General features: G+C 45.9%; 1 protein-coding gene across 1 annotated transcript in view; it reads right to left on the bottom strand.

The window, feature by feature from the left end:
* LOC139229694 (butyrophilin subfamily 1 member A1-like) overlaps positions 1-20996 on the bottom strand; it is a 138895-nt gene that overhangs the window by 103703 nt on the left and 14196 nt on the right. Inside the window, exons 2-3 of the mRNA XM_070861222.1 lie at positions 7198-7545; positions 483-764 (exon numbers count right to left, since the gene is read on the bottom strand). Coding sequence (XP_070717323.1) covers positions 483-764; positions 7198-7545 — 630 coding nt within the window. The remainder of the gene's footprint in view (positions 1-482; positions 765-7197; positions 7546-20996) is intronic.

Genomic DNA, 20996 nt, shown 5'->3' with positions numbered 1-20996 from the left:
ATATTTTGGGGACAATGTTCCTGCTAAGCTGCGCGAAATTTTGAATGTGCCGTGCAGCCGATGAAGGGGACTGCACATCCCCCAAAAATTAGGGGGAACATTGTTTGGGGACCATTCAAATTTTGTCAACTTCGTTGCATTAAATTTGCAGGAGTCAATCAAGAGAGTAAAGGAGTTTGTCCGTCCAGATAAGCGGTAAATGACGTAAGCCTTTAATGCTGTTAGAAACTTAAAAAAATTATCAACTTAAGTGGCCAGAGTTTGTCAATGTCGGCATTATGGTAAGTTTTTTATTTAAGTGTAGAGAGAAGGTAAGCGGGATGTTGACATAAACGGGTGTGAGATAAGCATGGTAACAGTGTATTCACACCTCATGGACTAGCATATAAGAGCCCCTTGGGGACAGTTAAGCTTATGGTTTTATTTATGGTAGAATTTAAATCACCTTTCCCTTTACTGATTAAACATTATAATTTACAAACCTGATATCCCGATAACTGCTTCTTGTTCTGTTTTCAACAGTTCACTCCATACAAGACACTTGAACCTTTTTGTTGAATCTCGTGTAATTCCAATCTGGCTCTGGACATTTACAAGGCCTTTAGAGTCCTGGTGGTATTGTGTTTCAGCCTGTGTTAAGTTATGTCCATCCTCACTAATCCACCGTATCTCCGGTTCAGGGTACCATCCACTGGATTTGCACACAAGCTGAATTCCATTTTTATGATATCCCTTCATCTGAATCCAGGGCTCGCATCCTAAACCTGCAACCATCAGAGAATAGATTGAGAAATAACTGTTAGGAACAACAACTTGTATCTATATAACAACTTTACATAAGAACATAAGAAATAGGCGCTGGAGTAGGTCATTTGACCCCTCGAGCCTGCTCCCCCACTCAATAAGATCATGGCTGATCTGATCATGGACTCAGCTCCACTTCCCTGCCTACTCCCCATAACCCTTGACTCCTTTATCATTCAAAAATCTCTCTATCTCCACCTTAAATATATTCAATGACCCAGCCTCCACTGCTGTCTGGGGTAGAGAATTCCAAAGATTCACGACCTTCAGAGAAGAAATTCCTCTTCATCTCCGATTTAAATGGGCAACCCCTGATTCTGAAACTATGCCCCGATGGGAAACATCCTCTCTGCATCTACCCTGTCGAGAGCCCTCAGAATCTTATACATTTCAATAAGATCACACCTCATTCTTCTAAACTCCATTGAGTATAGGCCCAACCTACTCAACATATCTTCATAAGTCAACCCCCTCGTCTCAGGAATCAACCTCGTGAACCTTCTCTGAACTGCCTCCAATGCAAGAATATCCCTCCTTAAATACGGAGACCAAAACTGTACGCAGTACTCCAGGTGTGGTCTCACCAATGCCCTGTACAGTTGTAGCAGGACTTCCCGAGGCTGAAATTCGGGCCCGCCAGAAAGCTGGTGCACCTACCTTTTTTAATATTTTTACCGTCTGCTGCGATGAGGCGGGCTTCTGATCGATTTTCTCCAATTTTCCATTTTTTTCAGATCGGATGGAAGCTGGTCATAATGGGAGTGGAAGTGTGGCAGTAAGTGCTGGTGAGGGGCAGAAGTGGGGGGGGTGGGGGGAGGCGGAATGGAGTCTCCGTCACCGTCAGTCAGCGGCAGAGCGGTGAGATATCAGTGTGCGTTTGCGTCAACAAGTCTCTACCCTATAAGTGAGGGGAGAGAAGCAGCGTTTCTTTAGCTTCGGCCACTCGGCTACCAGAGAGGGTTTCGGCCAGGACAGCGGCTTGACACCCAACAGGGGGTACCAGGCTGCCTGTTGGTTGCCCGGGGCAATAATTGTCCGGCTGATCGGGAAGTCACAGCCAATCAAAACATGGCGGCCACGGCAGTGTGCCCTCCCCTTGAAGGGCCGCCACGCTGCCATGACGCACACATAAGAAACCAGGTGCACCGACAGAAAAAGCTGTTAGGGGCACCGCGCAGCGGATTGTCACTGAGTGGGATGGAGGTGAGGGAGAGCGGCTGTACCTGCATGCTAACTTTTGTGTTTCATGTACAAGGACCCCCAGATCCCTTTACACTGCAGCATTTTGTCATCTCTCCCCATTTAAATAATTTGCTTTATTTTTCCTACAAAATTGGATAAACTCATATTTTCCCACATTAAACTCCATCTGCCAAATTTTTGCCCACTCAATTAGCCTGTCGATGTCCCTTTGCAGATTCTTTGCATCCTCCACACAACGTGCTTTCCCACCTATCTTTGTATCGTCCGAGCCAGAGATCGCAAGGATGTGCGCATCACCCACTCCATGACAGGAGCTAACGACTGCTGGACGGACCACTGCCTAATCTGATCCATCATCGACATCAACATAGCCCCAAAGTGGAGGGGGTAACAGAAAAGTCAATGCCGGGACCCAGCTAAGAGAGCCCTATACAGTCAGCACCTCACAGCTAACCTGGCGTGCCTTGCTGACCTCGAGACTCAGAACGCACACAGCGCTTGGCCTGCCCTCCAGGCCTCCATAACCAGTGCCTGCGAAGAGACACTTGGGGTCACTCAACCAAGAAATACCAGGACTGGTTTGATGAGCATGATCAGGAGATCCAAGAGCTAATAGATCACAAGCACAGGGCATTTCTGAGCCTTAAACAACAACCCAACTCGGGAGCAGCAAAGCAGCACTACAGATGGCTCAAGGTTGAGGTTCAACAAAAAACAGGGACCTAAAGAACAGGTGGTGGATGGAGAAAGCACAGGAGATACAGCAGCTGGCCGACAGCCATGATGTGCGAGGATTCTTCATCGCAGTCAAGGCCACCTACGGTCCAAACATCCAAGGCCCCACCCCACTGCTGGCCAAGAATGGGGAAACACTCATAAGAACATAAGAAATAAGAGCGGGAGTAGGCCATACGGCCCCTCGAGCCTGCTCCGCTATTTAATACGATCATCGCTGATCCGATCATGGACTCAGATCCACTTCCCTGCCCGCCCCCCATAACCCCTTATCCCTTATCATTTCAGAAACTGTCTATTTCTGTCTTAAATGTATTCAATGTCCCAGCCTCCACAGCTCTCTGAGGCAGCGAATTCCAGATTTACAACGCAGAAAAGAAATTTCTCCTCATCTCAGTTTTAAATGGGCGGATCCTTATTCTAAGATTATGCCCTCTAGTTCTAGTCTTGCTCTTAGATTTTTTCTGCTAATGTGCATGACCGCACACTTTCCAACATTATACTCCATCTGCCAAATTTTTGCCCACTCACTTAGCCTGTCTATGTCCTTTTGCAGATTTTGTGTGTCTTCCTCACACATTGCTTTTTCTCCCATCTTTGTATCGTCAGCAAACTTGGCTACGTTACACTTAGTCCCTTCTTCCAAGTCGTTAATATAGATTGTAAATAGTTGGGTTCCCAGCACTAATCCCTACGGCACCCCACTAGTTTACTGATTGCCAACCAGAGAATGAACCATTTATCCCGACTCTCTATTTTCTGTTAATTAGCCAATCCTCTATCCATGCTAATATATTACCCCCAACCCCTTGAACTTTTATCTTGTGCAGTAACCTTTTATGTGGCAGCTTGTCAAATGCCTTCTGGAAGTTCAAATGCACCACATCCACTGGTTCCCCTTTATCCAACCTGTTCGTTACATCCTCAAAGAATTCCAGCAAATTTGTCAAACAAGACTTCCCCTTCATAAAACCATGCTGACTGCCTGACTGAATTTTGTTTTTCCAAATGTCCTGCTACTGCTTTTTTAATAATGGACGACAACATTTTCCCAACCCCAGATGTTAGGCTAACTGGTCTATAGTTTTCTGCTTTTTTAAATAGGTGAGACCTGGTGAGAGTTACAATAGGGGCAGCAGAGTATTGGATGAGCTTAAGTTTATGGAGAGTGTAAGATGGGTGGCCAGCCAGGAGATCACTGGAATAGTCGAGTCTGGAGGTAATAACAACAAATTGTATTTATATAGCACCTTCAACGTACTGAATCGTCCCAAGGCGCTTGCTTCACAGAAGTATTATGTGATAATTTGACACCGAGCCGCATAAGTAGAAATTAGTGCAGGCAAAGCAGTATGTTTTAAGGAGCATCTTGAAGCAGGAAAGAGAGGTAGAGAGGCGGAGAGGGAGTTCCAGAGCTTAGGGCCTAGGCATCAGAAGGCACAGCCACCAATGGTTGAGCGATTACAATCAGGATTACTCAGGAGAGCAGAATTAGAGAGCGCAGACATCTCTGGAGGTTCTGGGGCTGGAGGAGATTACAGAAATAGGGAGGGGCGAGGGCATGGAGGGATTTAAAAATAAGAATGAGAATTTTGAAATCAAGGTGTTGCTTAACCAGGAGCCAATGTAGATCAGGAAACACAGGGGTGGTGGGTGAGCGGGACTTGGTGCGAGTTAGGACACAGGCAGCGAGTTTTGGATCACTTCTAGTTTACGTAGGGTAGAATGTGGAGGCCAGCCCGGAGTGCTTGGAATAGTCAAGTCTAGAAGTAACAACGGCATGGATGAGGGCTTCAGCAGCAGATGAGCTGAGGCAAAGGCGGAAACGGGCATTGTTATGGAGGTGGAAATAGGTGGTTTTAGTTATGCTGCGGATATATGGTCAAAAGCTCATTTCAGGGTCAAACATGACACCAAGGTTGTGAACAGTCTGGTTCAGCCTCGGACAGGAGTTGGGAAGAGGGATGGAGTCAGTGTCTAGGGAACGGAGTTTGTGGCGGGGACTGAAGAAATTTCCCCTCATATCTCCTCTAAACCTCCCCTCAATTACTTTAAATCTATGTCACCTGGTTGTTGACCCCTCTGCCAAGGGAAACAGGTCCTTCCTATCCATTCTATCTATGCCCCTCATAATTTTATACACCGCAATCAGGTCTCCCCTCAGCCTCCTCTGTTCCAAAGTAAAAAGATCCAGCATCTCCAATCTTTCCTCCTAGCCAAAATTCTCCAGTCCAGGCAACATTCTTGTAAATCTCCTCTGCACCCTTTCCAGTGCAATCACATCTTTCCTGTAATGCAGTGACCAATTCTGCACACAGTACTCCAGCTGTGGCCTAACCAGTATTTTATACAGTTCAAGCATAACCTCCTTGCTCTTGTATTCCATGCCTTGACTAATAAAGGCAAGTATTCTATATGCCTTCTCTAACCACCGTATCTACCTGGCTTGCTACCTTTAGGGATCTGTCGGCCTGCACTCCAAGGTCCCTTTGGTCCTCTACACTTTTCAGTGTCGTGCCAGTCACAAAACCACCCATAAATCATTACCCTTTTGCTTCCTGCCTCTGAGCCAATTTTGGATCCAACTTGCCACTTTGCCCTGGATCCCATGGGCTTTTACTTTTGTGATGAATCTGCCATGTGGGATCTTATCAAAAGGTTTGCTAAAGTCCATACACACTACATTATATGCTTTGCCCTCCTTGACCTTCCTGGTTACCTCCTCAAAAAATTCAATCAAGTTAGTCAGACACGACCTTCCCTTAACAAATCCATGCTGACTGTTCTTGATTAATCCATGTCTTTCCAAATGAAGGTTTATCCTGTCCCTCAGGACTTTTTCCAATAACTTCCCCACCGCTGAGGTTAGGCTAACTGGCCTGTAATTTCTTGGTCTATCCCTTTCTCCCTTTTTAAACAAATCATCATAAACAGTCCCTCGAAATCGAGGAGGACTTGCTTCCACGCTAAAAGTGAGTTCTCAGGTGACTGTACAGTCCATTACAGGAATTACAATCTCTGTCACAGGTGGGACAGTCAGTGATTGAAGGAAAGGTACAACATTAGCAGTCCTTTGGCACCACACCTGTAGCCAAAGAGCACTGGAAAATGATGGTCAGAGCCTTTGCTATTTCCTCTTTTGCTTCTCTTAACAGCCTGGATACATTTCATCTGGGCCTGGGGATTTATCCACTTTCATTAGATAGTTAAGAATGGAACCAGGCAAGTGCAGTCCCACCCAGCTGGATGTGGGTTCCAGCAGCAGTTGGGCTGACGTAGGGGCAGAGATGGGCGAGGATACCAAGGTTGTGAATAGCCTGGTTCAGCCTGAAAACAACATGGAATCGGTTTCCAAGGAACGATGTTTTGTGGTGGAGGTAATTTTAAGCTAACTTGACAGGCCGGAAATTCATGGGATTGAGTGGAATGCCGGTTTTACAGCCCATCCAATATTACTCTTTGTTGACTTAAATTACTTTTAAGGAAATGTATTAAATCATAAATTTAAAAATGAATGTTACCAGCAATATATTCTTAAACAAACAATTATAAACAACTGTCCTTAATTTGAACATCCTTTAGTTTCTGTCCTTTTGAATACTTTTCTTTAACAAGCCAATGCTGAAAAAGTATCCCTCATGAAATGTACCAATGTAAAATCAGCTATTACTACCGGGCTAATTTCATAATGCCAAGCATGTTATTGCCCCATCTCCCCCATCCCCTTTGAGTGCAGCTTCACTACCGGGAGTATGGGAGTGAGACATTAACAAGCACAGGTTGAACACCTCTTATCCGAGACTCCCTCGTCCGACATCATTCCTGGCCGTCGGGTGGCGCATGCACAGAACTCGGCCGGTCAAAATCCTTCCGTCCCCGGTCTCAGAACATACATTAAAAAAAATGCGTACAGGGTACTCACCAGTATAATCTTTCCCCTCGATGCCGAGGTTATCGGCTACTTCCGCCTCGTCACCCGACTGGAACTCCTGCAGCCACAGTCCTCGGTCCGGCCGCTCCTTCGCTCATCGCTCCCACCGGGGGGGGCAGGCCGGCGGGCCATGTCCTCGGGCCTGCTCGTGCCGCGCCGACTCTATGACCCACTCGGACCGCGCCGACACTTCGGGGCCCGCCGACACTTCAGGCCCGCTACGGCCTCGCCGACTTTTCAGGGCCCGCTAGGCCTGCTCAGGCCGCCGACCTCCTCTTTCCCCCACCCCCCCCACTCCCCCCACTCCCCGCCAGGCCAATAACCTCCCCTCATCTGGCAAAATCCCTCATCCGGCAAGGCCAGGTCCCGAGAGTGCCGGATAAAGGAGGTTCAACCCATATATGGAATATTACATCAATTGCTAAAGAAACCTATCTTAAAACTATTTGCAATTGAAACGGGTTTAAAAAGACATAAACATTACTTCTCCAAAGTTATTAACATGCAAGTAGATATTTACTAACCTAGAACTTTCAATCTAATTGTAGTTTCTTCATAATCAGTTTTGTCATCAACTAAACATGTATATGTCCCTTCATCAAATATTCTTGTGTTCTTTATTCTAAGAGAAACATTTCCTTTGGTCAGTTCAGCTTTAAACAGTTCAGTCCTGGCTTTGTAATCCTTGTGTTGAGCAACAGTGTCACTTTCTCCGTTTCTGTACAGGTGTACTGGTGACTCAAGACCTGATTTAAGCCATCGCACCACCATGTTGCTGGCGGATATATCTGGCACAAGCTGACAATCCAATACAACATCTTCACCTGCAATAGCTACAACAGGATGTTCAGGTCCAAGTACGAGGAATTTACCTGGTGAACAATAACATTTAAAAATAAAACCGATTATTCATGTAATCTACAGAAGGAAAAATGCATTCAAGGTAGCTGCTTAATTAAAATATACTGTACAATATACAGTTCCTCCAGAAATCTACCTGTAAAAGAATATGAACTCCTCAGTAATTGATTCTGATTTAATACCAACAAATTAAAATTATTAATTCAGTAGATTTCTGGAGCTTGTTTTAAGTTGTACATTTACACATTGATCTTCCACAGCTTGTAAATATTATCGAGTCTGTTAGTATTATATGTCTCCCTCAGTGGAACCACCATAATGTTTCAGGGACCATTTCCTTAACTGTATACAGCATGGCCATTGGGGATGGGGCATGGGTGGGAACAATTGGGTGGTGAAATTTCCAAGGACTGTGAAAAGTATGGCAAGGATGAAGCTGGATACAGAGCCCTAAACTAAAAGTGACAGGGGGTAGAAATTTGTCTCGGGCTATGGAGGAAAATGGGCGGTATCGGACCGTCTGTTCGTTATACCTGATATTTAATTCCACTCACTGCAATGGTACTGAATATTGGGCGGTCGATGCAATACAGCCCATTTTGCGCTCCGGGCCAAATGAATTTCAAACCCACAAAATTTGCATTAGGAAAGTTTGCTGAATGCTAAGTGCTCGAAGACCAGTGATCAAGGGCTGAAAGAAGGAGGCAAATGGACAATGCCATGGGCTATTTGTTACTTTATTTAGATCTGGGGATTGTTTGCTGGGGGAGATTAAGGCAAAGTTACAAGTACTCAGATACTGGGATAAGTAACGGCCCAGATTTTACGGAACCATGTGCATACACCGTCGTACGTGCTCAGAATGGCCTGGCAAGTTCTGGGTTTCCGTATGTGCTGCGCAAAAACCCGGAGCTTGCGACCTGTCAAGTTTCCCATTGGCAGATCCTTCACATCCGCTGCAGAACCATTCGCTGGAACAGAGTTTGGCTATTTACCCAACTAATGACCACAAAAGGCAAAAGACCTTCCTTTACCAACATAAAGGTTAAAATTAAAAAAAATTAATGATTTAAAATATGCATATACATTTAACATTAGTTTAGGTAAATTTTGGCCCATTTTAAAATGTTTCAATTTCTTTTTCAAAAAAAGAAATTTTTATTTTGAATGCTAAATGGGGCTTTTAATTAATGTTATTTTTAGTTAAGTGGTGTGAATTAATATTTATTTGGGATTTTCTAATATATTATGGGGATTACGTACATAAATGGAATCTCCATAAGCATTATAGGAATCTCCCTTTTTGATTGGTTGACTGGGCCCACGTGATTCCAGGGACGCTTGCGAATCGTCTGCATGCCTGGGATCTGTGGGCCTTTATGTAGGTATATGCCAGCAGGCCCAACTCCCGAAGAGTTCGAAGCTCCGGAGACAGCAGGTACATTCATTATTTTATCGGTTCGGAGCCATATTTTTAAAAATTTGTTCCGAGATGTGGGAGTCGCTGGCAAGCCCAGCATTTACTACCCATCCCTAATTGCCCTTGAGAAGATGGTGGTGAGCCGCCTTCTTGAACTGCTGCAGTCCGTGTGGTGAAGGAACTCCCACAGTGTTCCAGGATTTTGATCCAACGACAATGAAGGAACAGCAACATATTTCCAAGTCAGGATGGTGTGTAATTTGGAGGGGAAACTGCAGGTGATGGTGTTCCCATGCGCCTGCTGCCCTTGGGAACACCATCACCTGCAGGTTCCCCTCCGCGGGTTGGGGAGGTGCTGCCGGAAAAACTGTGGTGTGTTGCTGCAGTGCATCTGTTAGATGACTTGGATGAAGGGACAGAATGTAATGTAGCCAAATTTGCTGATGACACAAAGATAGGTGGGAAAGCAAGTTGTTTGGAGGATGCAAAGAATCTGCAAAGGGATATAGACAGACTAAGTGAGTGGGCAAAAAATTGGCAGATCGAGTAAATGTGGGAAAATGTGAGGTTATCCACTTTGGTAGGAAAAATAAAAATGCAAATTATTATTTAAATGGGGAGAGATTATGAAATGCTGCAGTGCAAAGGGATCAGGGGATCATTATACATGAAACACAAAAAGTTCGCATGCAGGTACAGCAAGAAATTAGGAAGGCAAATGGAATGTTGGCCTTTATTGCAAGGGGGGATGGATTATAATATAAGAACATAAGAATTAGGAGCAGGAGTAGGCTATACATCCCCTCGAGCCTGCTCCGCCATTCAATAATATCATGGCTGATCTGATCATTGACTCAGCTCCACTTCCCTGCCCTCTTCCCATAACCCTTTACTCCCTTATCGCTCAAAAATCTGTCTATCTCCGCCTTAAATATATTCAATGACCCAGCCTCCACAGCTCTCTGGGGCAGAGAATTCCCAAAATTTACAACCCTCTGAGAGAAGAAATTCCTCCTCATCTCAGTTTTAAATGGGCGGCCCCTCATTCTGATACTATGTCCCCGAGTTTTAGTTTCCTCTATCAGTGGAAATATCCTCTCTGCATCCACCTTGTGGAGCCCCCTCATTATCTTATAAATTTCAAAAAGATCACCTCTTATTCTTCTGAAATCTAATGTGCACAGGCTCAACCTATCCTCATAAGTCAACCCCCTCATCTCTGGAATCAACCTCGTGAACTTTCTCTGAACAGCCTCCAATGCAAGTATATCCTTCCTTAAATATGGAGACCAAAACTGTACGCAGTACTCCAGGGGTGGCCTCACCAATACCCTGTACAGTTGTCGCAGGACTTCTCTGCTTTTATACTCTATCCCCCTTGCAATGAAGGCCAACATTCCATTTGCCTTCTTGATTATTTGCTGTACCTGCATACTAACTTTTTGTGTTTCATGCACAAGGACCCCCAGGTCCCTCTGTACTGCGGCACTTTGCAATTTTTCTCCCTTTAAATTATAATTTGCTTTTCTGTTATTTCTGCCAAAGCGGATAACCTCATATTTTCCCACATTATGGGGCCAAGTTTCGCCCTGAGTTGCTCCTGTTTTTTTTGAGCAACTGGTTTCGAATGGAGTATCTTAGAAATTGCAATTCTCGGCATTTAGTTTGCTCCAATTCTAGTCAGTTAGAACAGTTCCAGCTTGGAACAGATTTTTTTTTTCAAAAGGGGGCGTGTCCGGTCACTTACGCCCATTTTGAAAGTTTAGGCAGTGAAAACATATTCCAAACTAACTTAGAATGGAGTAAGTGTAGATTTTTGTACGCTCAGAAAAACCTGGTCTACACTTAGAAAATCAGGCGTAGGTTACAAATCAGGCATAGGGAATGGCGGGGGTGGGGGGGCGCGGTTTAAAGGGAAGTTTACAAACATTAAACACTTCAGTTTTACAAATAAAGAGCCATCATCAATAATAAATGATAAATACATCAATAAATCAATCAACCACCAAATCGGGTCGCCGGGGCGGGGGAGAACGGAGGTCGGGTCGGGTCGAGGGGAGGGGCGCGGAGGTCGGGTCGCCGGGGGGAGCGGAGGTCGGGGGTGGGGAGCGGAGGTCGGGTCGGCGGGGGGGAGCGGAGGTCGGGAGGGAGGAGCAGAGGTCAGGTCGCCGGGGGGCAGGGGGGGGAGCGGAGGTCGGGTCGCCGGGGGGCGGGGGCGGGAGCGGAGGTCGGGTCGCCGGGTCCGGGCTGCGCCGTTTTAGGCGCGGCCCGAAACTTGGGCCTTATATTCCATCTGCCAATTTTTTGTGCACTCACTTAGCCTGTCTATATCCCTTTGCAGATTTTTGGTGTCCTCCTCACAATTTGCTTTCCCACCCATCTTGGCAAACTTGGCTACATTACACTCGGTCCCTTCATCCAAGTCATTCATATAGATTGTAAATCGTTGAGGAGTCAGCACCGATCCCAGAGTATAAAAGTAGGGAAGTCTTTCTCCAACTGTTGGTGAGGCCACACCTGGAGTACTGTGTACAGTTTTGATCTCCGTATTTAAGGAGGGATATACTTGCATTGGAGGCAGTTCAGAGAAGGTTCATGAGGTTGATTCCTGAGATGAAGGGGTTATCTTATGAAGAAAGGTTGAGCAGGTTGGGCCTATATTCATTGGAGTTTAGAAGAATGAGAGATGATTTTATTGAAATGTATAAGATTCTGAGGGGTCTCGACAGGGTAGATGCAGAGAGGATGTTTCCCATTGTAGGGGAATCTAGAACTAGGGGATATAGTTTCAGAAAAAGGGGTCACCCATTTAAAACGGAAATGAGGAGGAATTTCTTCTCTCAGAGGGTTGTGAATCTTTGGAATTCTCTACCACAGAAAGCTGTGGAGGCTGGGTCATTGAATATATTTAAGGTGGAAATAGATAGATTTTTGAATGATAAGGGAGTCAAGGGTTATGAGGTGCGACCGAGGAAGTAGAGTTGAGGCCAAGATCAGATCAGCCATGATCTTATTGAATGGCAGAGCAGGCTCAAGGGGCCAAATGGCCTACTCTTGCTCCTATTTCTTATGTTCTTATCTCCTTAATATCTTATGAAGATGATGCTCACTGCAGCCACGGTACATCGGTGATGGAGGGAGTGGATGTTTAAGGTGGTGAATGGGGTGCCAATCAGGGGGCTGCTTTGTCCTGGATGGTGTCAAGCTTTGTAAGTGTTGGTTGGAGCTGCACACATCCAGGCAAGTGGAGAGTATTCCATCAAACTCCTGACATGTACATTGTAGATGGTGAATGGCTTAGGGGAGTCAGGAAATGTGATATGCACCACAGATTCCCAGTCTCTGATCCGCTCTTGTTGCCACAGTGTTTATGTGGCTGGTCCAGTTAAGTTACTGGTCAATGGAGATCCCTAGAATGTTGATGGTGGGGGATTCGGCGATGGTAATGCTGTTGAATATCAAGGGAAGGTGGTTAGACTCTTGCCTGTTGGAGATGGTCATTGCCTGGCACTTACGTGGCGCGAATGTAACCTGCCACTTAGTAGACCAAGTCTGAATATCATCCAGGTCTTGCTGCATGTGGGCATGGACTGCTTCGTTTTCTGAGGAGTTGTGAATGGAGCTGAACACAGTGCAATCATTACCGAACATCCCTTATGCTGGATGGAAGGTCATTCATGAAGCAGCTGAAGTTGGTTGGGCCTAGGACACTGCCCTGAGGAACTCCTGCAGCGATGTCCTGGGGCTGTGATGATTGATCTCCAACCAACTCAATCATCTTCCTTTGTGCTAGGTATAACTCCAGCTAGGTATGATTTCAGTTAGTGGAGAGTTTTCCTCCTGATTCCCATTGACTTCAGTTTTACGAGGGCTCCTTGATGCCACACTTAGTCAAATGCTGCCTTGATGTTGAGAGCAGTCACTCTCACCTCACCTTTGGAATTCAGCTCGTTTGTTCATGTTTGGACCAAGGTTGTAATGAGGTCTGGAGCCGGGTAGTCCTGGTGGAACGCAAACTGGACATTGATGAGCAGGTTATTTGTATCGAAGTGCTGTCGACAACACCTTCCATCACTTTGCTGATGATTGAGAGTAGACTGACAGGGCAGGTATTGGCCAGATTGGATTTGTCCTGCTTTTTGTGGACAGGATATAACTGGGCAGTTTTCCACATTATCAGGTCAATGCCAGTGTTGTAGCTGTACTGGAACAGCTTGGCCAGAGTCGCAGCTAGTTCTGGAGCACAAGTCTTCAGTGCAACAGCCGGGATGTTGTGTAGCCTTTGCTGTATCCATTGCGCTCAGCCACTTCCTGATATCACGTGAAGTGAAGTGAATCGAATTGGCTGAAGGCTGGCTTCTGCAATGGTGGGGACCTCAAGAGGAGGCCGATATGGATCATCTATTCAGCACTTCTAGCTGAAGATGGTTGCAAACTCTTCAGCCTTTTCTTTTGCACTTGCATGATGGGCTCCGCCATCATTGAGGATTGGGATATTCATGGAGCCTGCTCCTCCCATTAGTTAATTGTCTACCACCATTCACGACTGGATGTGGCAGGACTGCAGAGGTTTGATCTGATCCATTAATTGTGGGATCGCTTAGCTCTGTTCATAGCATGCTGCTTCCGTTGTTTAGCACCTATGTAGTCCTGTGTTGCAGCTTCCCCAGGTTGTCACCACGTTTTTAGGTATGCCTGGTGCTGCTCCAGGCATGCTCTTCTACATTCCTCATTGAACCAGGGTTGGGTCCCTGGCTTGATGGAGTGAGGGATATGCCGGGCCATGATGTTACAAATTGGTCTGTTCTGAATCTATCCCATTTGGCACGGTGGTAGTGCCACACAACACGATGGAGGGTGTCTTCAGTGTAAATACGGGACTTCGTCTCCACAATGACAATGCTGTCATGGACAGATGCATCTATGACAGGTAGATTGATGAGAATGAGGTTAAATAGGTTTTCCTCCTGTTGGTTCTCTCACCACCTGTCGCAGGCCCAGACTCTGCCAGCTCGGTCGCTGGTGGTGCTACAAAGCCACTCTTGGTGATGGATATTGAAGTCCCCCACCCAGAGTACAATCTGTGCCCTTGCTACCCTCAGTGCATCTTTCAAGTGGTGTTCAACATGGAGGAATACAGATTCATCAGCTGAGGGAGGGCGGTAGGTGGTAATCAGCAGGTGGTTTCCTTACTCATGCTTGACCTGAAGCCATGAGACTTCATGGTGTCCAGAGTCAATGTTGAGGACTCCCAGGGCCACTCCCTCCCAAATGTATACCACTGTGCCGCTGTGAAGGAATTCTTCCGTACAACTTCTTTAAAAATAAGACACTACCTTATAATTTCTTTAAAAATTCTACCTTATCACTTCTTTAAAAATAAGACCAGCTGGATTTAGAAATCCTAAAGAATTCTAGCCTTCAAGGACTGATCTTAAATAAGTTACTTTATTAACTTCTTGATACAGGATAATTGTTGAAATAAGCAGTCACCTTGAATGGCCTAATCTGGATTGTTCATCAAAAACAAATGGCAGCTGCCCTCTTGACTGCAGATGGCAAATCAAACAATGAATACATGCAAACATACCAGTTAGTTCAGCTAATTAGAAAAATGTCAAGTGCCTCGCATAAATAAGACTAAAATCTTGCGATCATAGGAAAGTTATTGGATAACCTCGTAAGAATGACACAACATGAAGAAAACACTTCAAGTGCCCAATGCACAAACAAATGACATATGCCTTTGAACATAAAATAGTAAACTCACAATAACTATGTATTGATACAAGAGCTAAGAATGAAAGGCTCAGCAAGAAGATAACTAATGGTGATTAACTTGCAATCTTATGAAACAGGACAAAAAAGGGTATAAATATTGACAGCGCGAATGAGAGAGTTAGACTCGCTTTAACGCGCAAAAGCGTTTCTCGACTACAGAGCAAGGCAGAAGGCAAAGGGTCTGTTCTATGGTCTCCTACTTCTTGGGGATTGAAGGCAACTGCTACCTTGATAATTGATGGATATCCTGCTTAAACAATTTTAAGAACTGTAATACTGTAATGAAGTTTAGATTTAAAAGTAAAATTCTCTACTAGAAATAAGATTTTATTTTTCATCTTTTTTAGAACTGTTAATGTTGCGATTGACTGACTCACTAATTGTAAATTGCATATCGATTCTTTCAATAAATCTCTATATATTTTTGAATAAAAATATTCAAATAATTTCTCATAGTCTTCCGCATCAAAGGCCCAGAAATCCAGGTTTCTTCTTCCCGGGAACGCAGAGCCCCAGATCGCCTCAACTTGTAAATAATTTGTGCATAAGACTTTGGTAATATTTACATACATAACATCATTCACCCCCAATATGTAAGACATGCCACCAGGGAGCGCACCTGTGGGAGACCCAAGGGTCACCTGCACACCCTGGACAAGCAGGTATAAAAGGCAGTCTACCATGCTGCTTCCTCACTCTGGAGTTACAATAAAGAGACCAAGGTCACAACAGTTTGAGCTTAAGATATACAGTCTTGTGGAGTTATTCTAAACATAACACAGTTAGCATCTTTACGATTCAGCAACCTCAACCTTAAGTGGAGAATGAACACTTGGGGGCTAGGATTGTTCATTTTTCCTTTCAGTTGGCGTCCAACGTGTGTGTATCGAGTTGAAATAGAACCCTATACTTATATTTATATCTATATCCATCTTTTAGATTATTAAGTATAGAAGTAGTGTTTTACTGACAGTGGTACTAGGACCCAGATTTAAGTCTCTAGAGAAGACAAGTCCCTGATCAGGCCTTGTAGAACTTAAATCAGAACTCCCTCAACATAACATTGAGTTTTAGAAATTTCTTATAAAATTCATATTAAAGCCTAATCGAGGTTAGGTCCTGACGAAATGGCAAACCCTGTTGGAATTTTCCAAGTCTAACAAAGCAAACGATTGCTTTGTTAGAGGAAATAATCCTATCGCTATACCTCCATAAGACTAAGTAATACTCTTTGAAATAGAAGGCTTTGATGCCGATGGAGCCATTGGAACCCATGGCACATTCGATGTTGATCCCCAGAACCAGGGAAAACAGAATATCCAATGGGATAATCAAACTAATACTCCAAACCCACAAAAGTCCTTAATGATAAGGTGCACACCCGCACAATTGGGAGGCCTAATGAATGGCGCCCAACAAGGCAGAGGAAACCATGGCCAAATAGTCGGACCTGGAGCAGCTTACGTTCCTGGGGGCCATGGATTCCGCTTAAGGTGGCAAGCTCATGACAAAATAAATGATCAGAATCTGTAAGAAGACAGCAGACAGCTTAGAATCCATTAAAACCAATGCAGACATTAGCTCAAGCTTATGCTAATGCTGGAAATACAGGACTTGCTGATCCAATAAGCCAACCTCAGCAACCACACATTGCGCCCCGAGGTCAAATAAACCATAGCTCGATCTACACTCGATGTGGTACACCTGGAAACTCCAGCCAGGAAAAAAACCTGCTGGATTCTAAATCACGTTGATCAGTTGGAAACCTGTTGCCAAGGCTGGAATGCCCAGCACCGAAGGCAACTTCTACAAGTGATAGTAAATTCAGACTTAATTCCCCCATTAAACCAGTGTAACAACTGGGTTCAAATATACATCTATGTTCTCACAGGAAACCTTTACGCCCTGCCGCATGTAATGGGTTCTATCAAGGAACTACTCACCAATTCGGCCAAAATTAAAGGGTTGGTAACTGCCTCCAGATTGGGAAAAGTACTCACACAGGATAACAGGGACACTGTCCACGGTTGCCGAGCCAACCAATTACCAAAATACCGCCATCAAACTGGCCTCTGAGGGTGCGATAAACCATTATCAAGATAACCAACAAAAATGTGATAATGTTGAACGCATTATCCAATTAAATCATGACATTTTAGGCCTACCCCAAACTAAACCTTTGGTGAGACCAGACATTAGGGATAAAAATACAGGAGACGGTACCTTTAATACCCAGAGAGAAGGACCGCCTAGACCCAAATATCAAGCTCATCCCGTCCGGACACAAACTCGTGACTCAGGGCCCCAGGAGGATATTCCAGAAGGTTTATGCCCCCAATTCGTCCACAGCAAGAGAAAGATCTCTCTCACGGAAAGATAGGATAGACAAGGGGCTAGACCTCAAAGGGAAAGCAAAGGACAGTGGGATCCTTATGGGGACAGCTTTTACACTGGTGAAAACTATCAGAGAGCCATGGGAGGATACCGAGATGACCGGAATAGGGATCAAAGAGGTTCCCAACATGACCAATGCCCACCCTAATGGGAGAATCGACGAGATAATAGAAGGTCCGACAAATCCCCTTTGAGATCTGGAAAAAATGATAACCCAAAAAAGGACGAACAAAAATCAGTCAAAATAGTCAGAAGCGAGGCAAGATTCGAAACTCAGGTGCAGGCTCGAAGGGCCGAATGGCCTACTCCTGCATCTATTTTCTATGTTTTTCTATTCTGAGGGTGACCAATCTCAGGATTGAAGGCCTGGCAGCCAGTGCAGGACCCCTTGAATTCCCCCATGCTCTGGCCACCTTGCCCACCAACAAACAAGTGGAGGTCCTATTTGATACGGAGCTGATTCATCATCATCATAGGCAGTCCCTCGAAACGAGGATGACTTGCTTCCACGCCAAAAAAGGATTGAGTTCACAGGTGTTTCAATGAAGGACCTAATATTCCAGGTCCTGAACTACATTGTGTAGGGTGGAAGATGACTGTGCCTGGATTTTTTTAACATGTGGTGGCCATTGCACACCAGCCATCACACGGACTTGACAGAGCTAGGTCTTGGTCCAGTGTCAAGGAAATTAACCAGGACGACTGGAGACCCAGTGCGCACACATATCGCAGTGTGGGCTGGCCCGTGCTTCTCCTGGGCCCTCGCCTCTTTTGGCCCCGACCTCGCGCCTCTCCTGGGCCCCGATCACATCCCTCTACATTCTCTCACCTCGCCCCTTCGCCCCGACCTCGCCTCTCCTGCTGTGTCTGCCCATGCTCCAATCACTGACCTGGACCTTGATGATGTCCCTCTTCGCTGCCGTTACCCTCCTGCACCAGTTCACACTGTACCTTGCAGTGGTATGCCGCCATGCTGTCCATGGCCGCCATTACCGCAATGGATCCCAGAATTATAAAAACTAAGCGGGCAGATTTGTGGTGCCCAATTTATAAGAAACGATTAGGGGGATTCAAAGGGCGACAACTGGGTCTGGGGTGTATCACAAAATAGAGCTTTTGAGAAAGCTAAGAATCTGCTCTGTTCAAACAAGCTGCTCGTTCACTATGATCCGTGTAAGCATCTTGTATTGGCCTGTGATACTTCATCATATGGGGTTGGCTGTGTACTTCAACAAGCAAATGAGTCGGGTAAGCTACAACCTGTTACTATTGCTTCGAGAAGTTTGTCAAAAGCAGAAAGAGCTTACAGCATGGTAGAAAAAGAAGCTTTGGCCTGTGTGTATGGGGTCAAAAAGATGCATCAGTACCTGTTTGATCTTCGTTTTGAACTTGAAATGGATCACAAGCCACTCGTTTCATTGTTTTCGGAAAACAAAGGTATGAATACCAATGCATCGTTCCGCATTCAGGAGATGGGCGTTGACGTTGTCTGCCTATGATTCTGTCATTCGTCACAGACCAGGAAAAGGTGGGTGGGGAGTCTGGTTTGCTGCAAGCTCCTTCCGCTGTCTGCACTTACTTTCTGCCTGCTCTCGGCGACGAGACTTGAAGTGCTCAGCGCCCTCCTGGGTGCTCTTCCTCCAATTAGGGCGGTCTTGAGCCAGGGTTTCCCAGATGCCGATGGGAATGTTGCACTTTTATAAAGGAGGCTTTGAGGGTGTCCTTGAAATGTTTCCTTTGCCCACCTGGAGCTCACTTGCCATGTAGGAGTTCGGAGTAGAGCACTTGCTTTGGGAGTCTTGTGTCGGGCATGCGGACAACGTGGCCTACCCAACGGAGCTGGTCGAGTATAGTCAGTGTTTCAATGCTGAGGATATTGGGCTGATCGAGAACATTGATGTTGGTGCGTCTATCCTCCCAGGGGATTTGCAGGATCTTGAGGAGGCAGCGCTGGTGATATTTCTCCAGAGCTACTATGTGAAGTTTGTCATGCATATGGTCCTTCTCAACACTATGTGGGATGGCTATCACAATGTATAAGAAAGATGAAGGCTTACTTCAGCACCCATTGGCTTTTAATGATCCATGCACATTAATTCTATCATTCACATCTTCCCTCGCAATATACTCCAACTGCTGCATTGCCTTTCTGAAAGATCACTTACAGTCCCCATGTTAGATGCCTCAAACCTGCGATCAAATACTGACGAAACACATGCAACATCCAAACAGATTGAACGGAAGCAACAATAACATTCTCACAGTATCACTTATTGTACTGTGGTTGGCATATGTGCCACAACAGCAGAGAAACTCTGTCTGAACCCTTCCTATTTTTCTCTTTGCAGTCCAAACACTCCCATAATAGAAGGGAGCAGCTGCGGACAGGCGAGGGGTCTGCCTCAACCAATCCTGTTCACGGATGTGGAGAAGAGGGTCTCGGTCCTAATCAGAGTCCAAGCTCGGGCAGTTGCCGGGGATGATGCTAAACCCCCTTCGGGTAGTGAGGGTATGTAAATGGATGCACGACTCAAGATACTGCATTGAGAGATATTATGGAGTTGCGGTGGCCCTTCAAATGAACATGTGCAATGCCACCTTCCTCATGTCATACTGCCCCCTCCTCTGTTGTTTTCTACTTCCAGATGACCAACCAAAGGCACAGCATCTCTCGAGGGAGGATTCCATGTCACATGGTGGAGACGACGAGGGAGGGGAGGAGATTGCTCTAGTGGAGCATCACAGCCCACCAGTTGCCCCATCGGGGCTAAGTTCATCTGGGGACGAAGCTGACCTCTCGGGGTTTGAGGAGTCGGAGGCTTCTGGTCCCAGTCGCAGTCAGCAATGCAGTGCCAGGGTGGAATCTCGCAGGCCAGCTCTCCAGAGAGTGAGTCGGCAAAGTCGGTCTGCTCAAAGACCGTGGCACTGGACCTGGTGAAACCACAGTGACCTTAAGGATGCATTGGGACGGATCCCAGTGAGCATCGACAAGCTCACTGCAACTGTTGTGGAGGCTGCATCGCAGGTTGTCACCGCGAGTCGTGAGTCCAGCGAGGCCATCATTGCCCACATACAGAGGCTGGTGGCATCCAGCAGCAACAGTGGAGTTCCAAAGTGTGTGGTGCATGCCATTGACCACGCCGCAGACTCGGGCACATCACAGGCGCAAGCTTTGCTTCAGCTTGGCCAAGTGATGCAGTCCATGTTGATTCCATACTCTCTCTGTGTTCCCCACTGTCCAACGGGGAAGTGACGGTGCCAAAGCAGGCCAGCAGGTTGTGGGGAGACATCGTGCTCCGGTTGCTAAGGCCCCGTCGGAGAGTCAGTGGCTCCACGGAAATGGGAGGTGTGGTCATTCCTCAGGATGACACCATTCCAGATCCCACCACTCACTCGCCAACCATAGTAAAAGTGGAAGGCAGAGAAACCCAAGGCAAAAAACAAAAAGGGCCACTTTACAGCAGAATTCTAAAGGGTCAAAGTGTGTTAAAAAGACAAGCCTGAAGGCTGTGTGCCTCAATGCGAGGAGTATTCGGAATAAGGTGGACGAATTAACTGTGCAGACAGCAGTTAACGGGTATGATGTAATTGGCATTACGGAGACTTGGCTCCAGGCTGACCAAGGCTGGGAACTCACATCCAGCATTTAGAAAGGATAGATAGAAAGGAAAAGGAGGTGCGGTGGCGTTGCTGGTTACAGAGGAAATTAATGCAATTGTAAGGAAGGATATTAGCTTGGATGATGTGGAATCGGTATGGGTGGAGCTACGGAATATCAAAGGGCAGAAAACGCTAGTGGGAGTTATGTACAGACCACCAAACAATAGTAGTGAGGTTGGGGACAGCATCAAACAAGAAATAAGGGAT

This window comes from Pristiophorus japonicus, chromosome 19 (assembly GCF_044704955.1).
Source record: "Pristiophorus japonicus isolate sPriJap1 chromosome 19, sPriJap1.hap1, whole genome shotgun sequence".
In the NCBI taxonomy this organism is placed as follows: domain Eukaryota; kingdom Metazoa; phylum Chordata; class Chondrichthyes; family Pristiophoridae; genus Pristiophorus; species Pristiophorus japonicus.
This window is presented reverse-complemented; position numbering and strand designations above follow the sequence as displayed.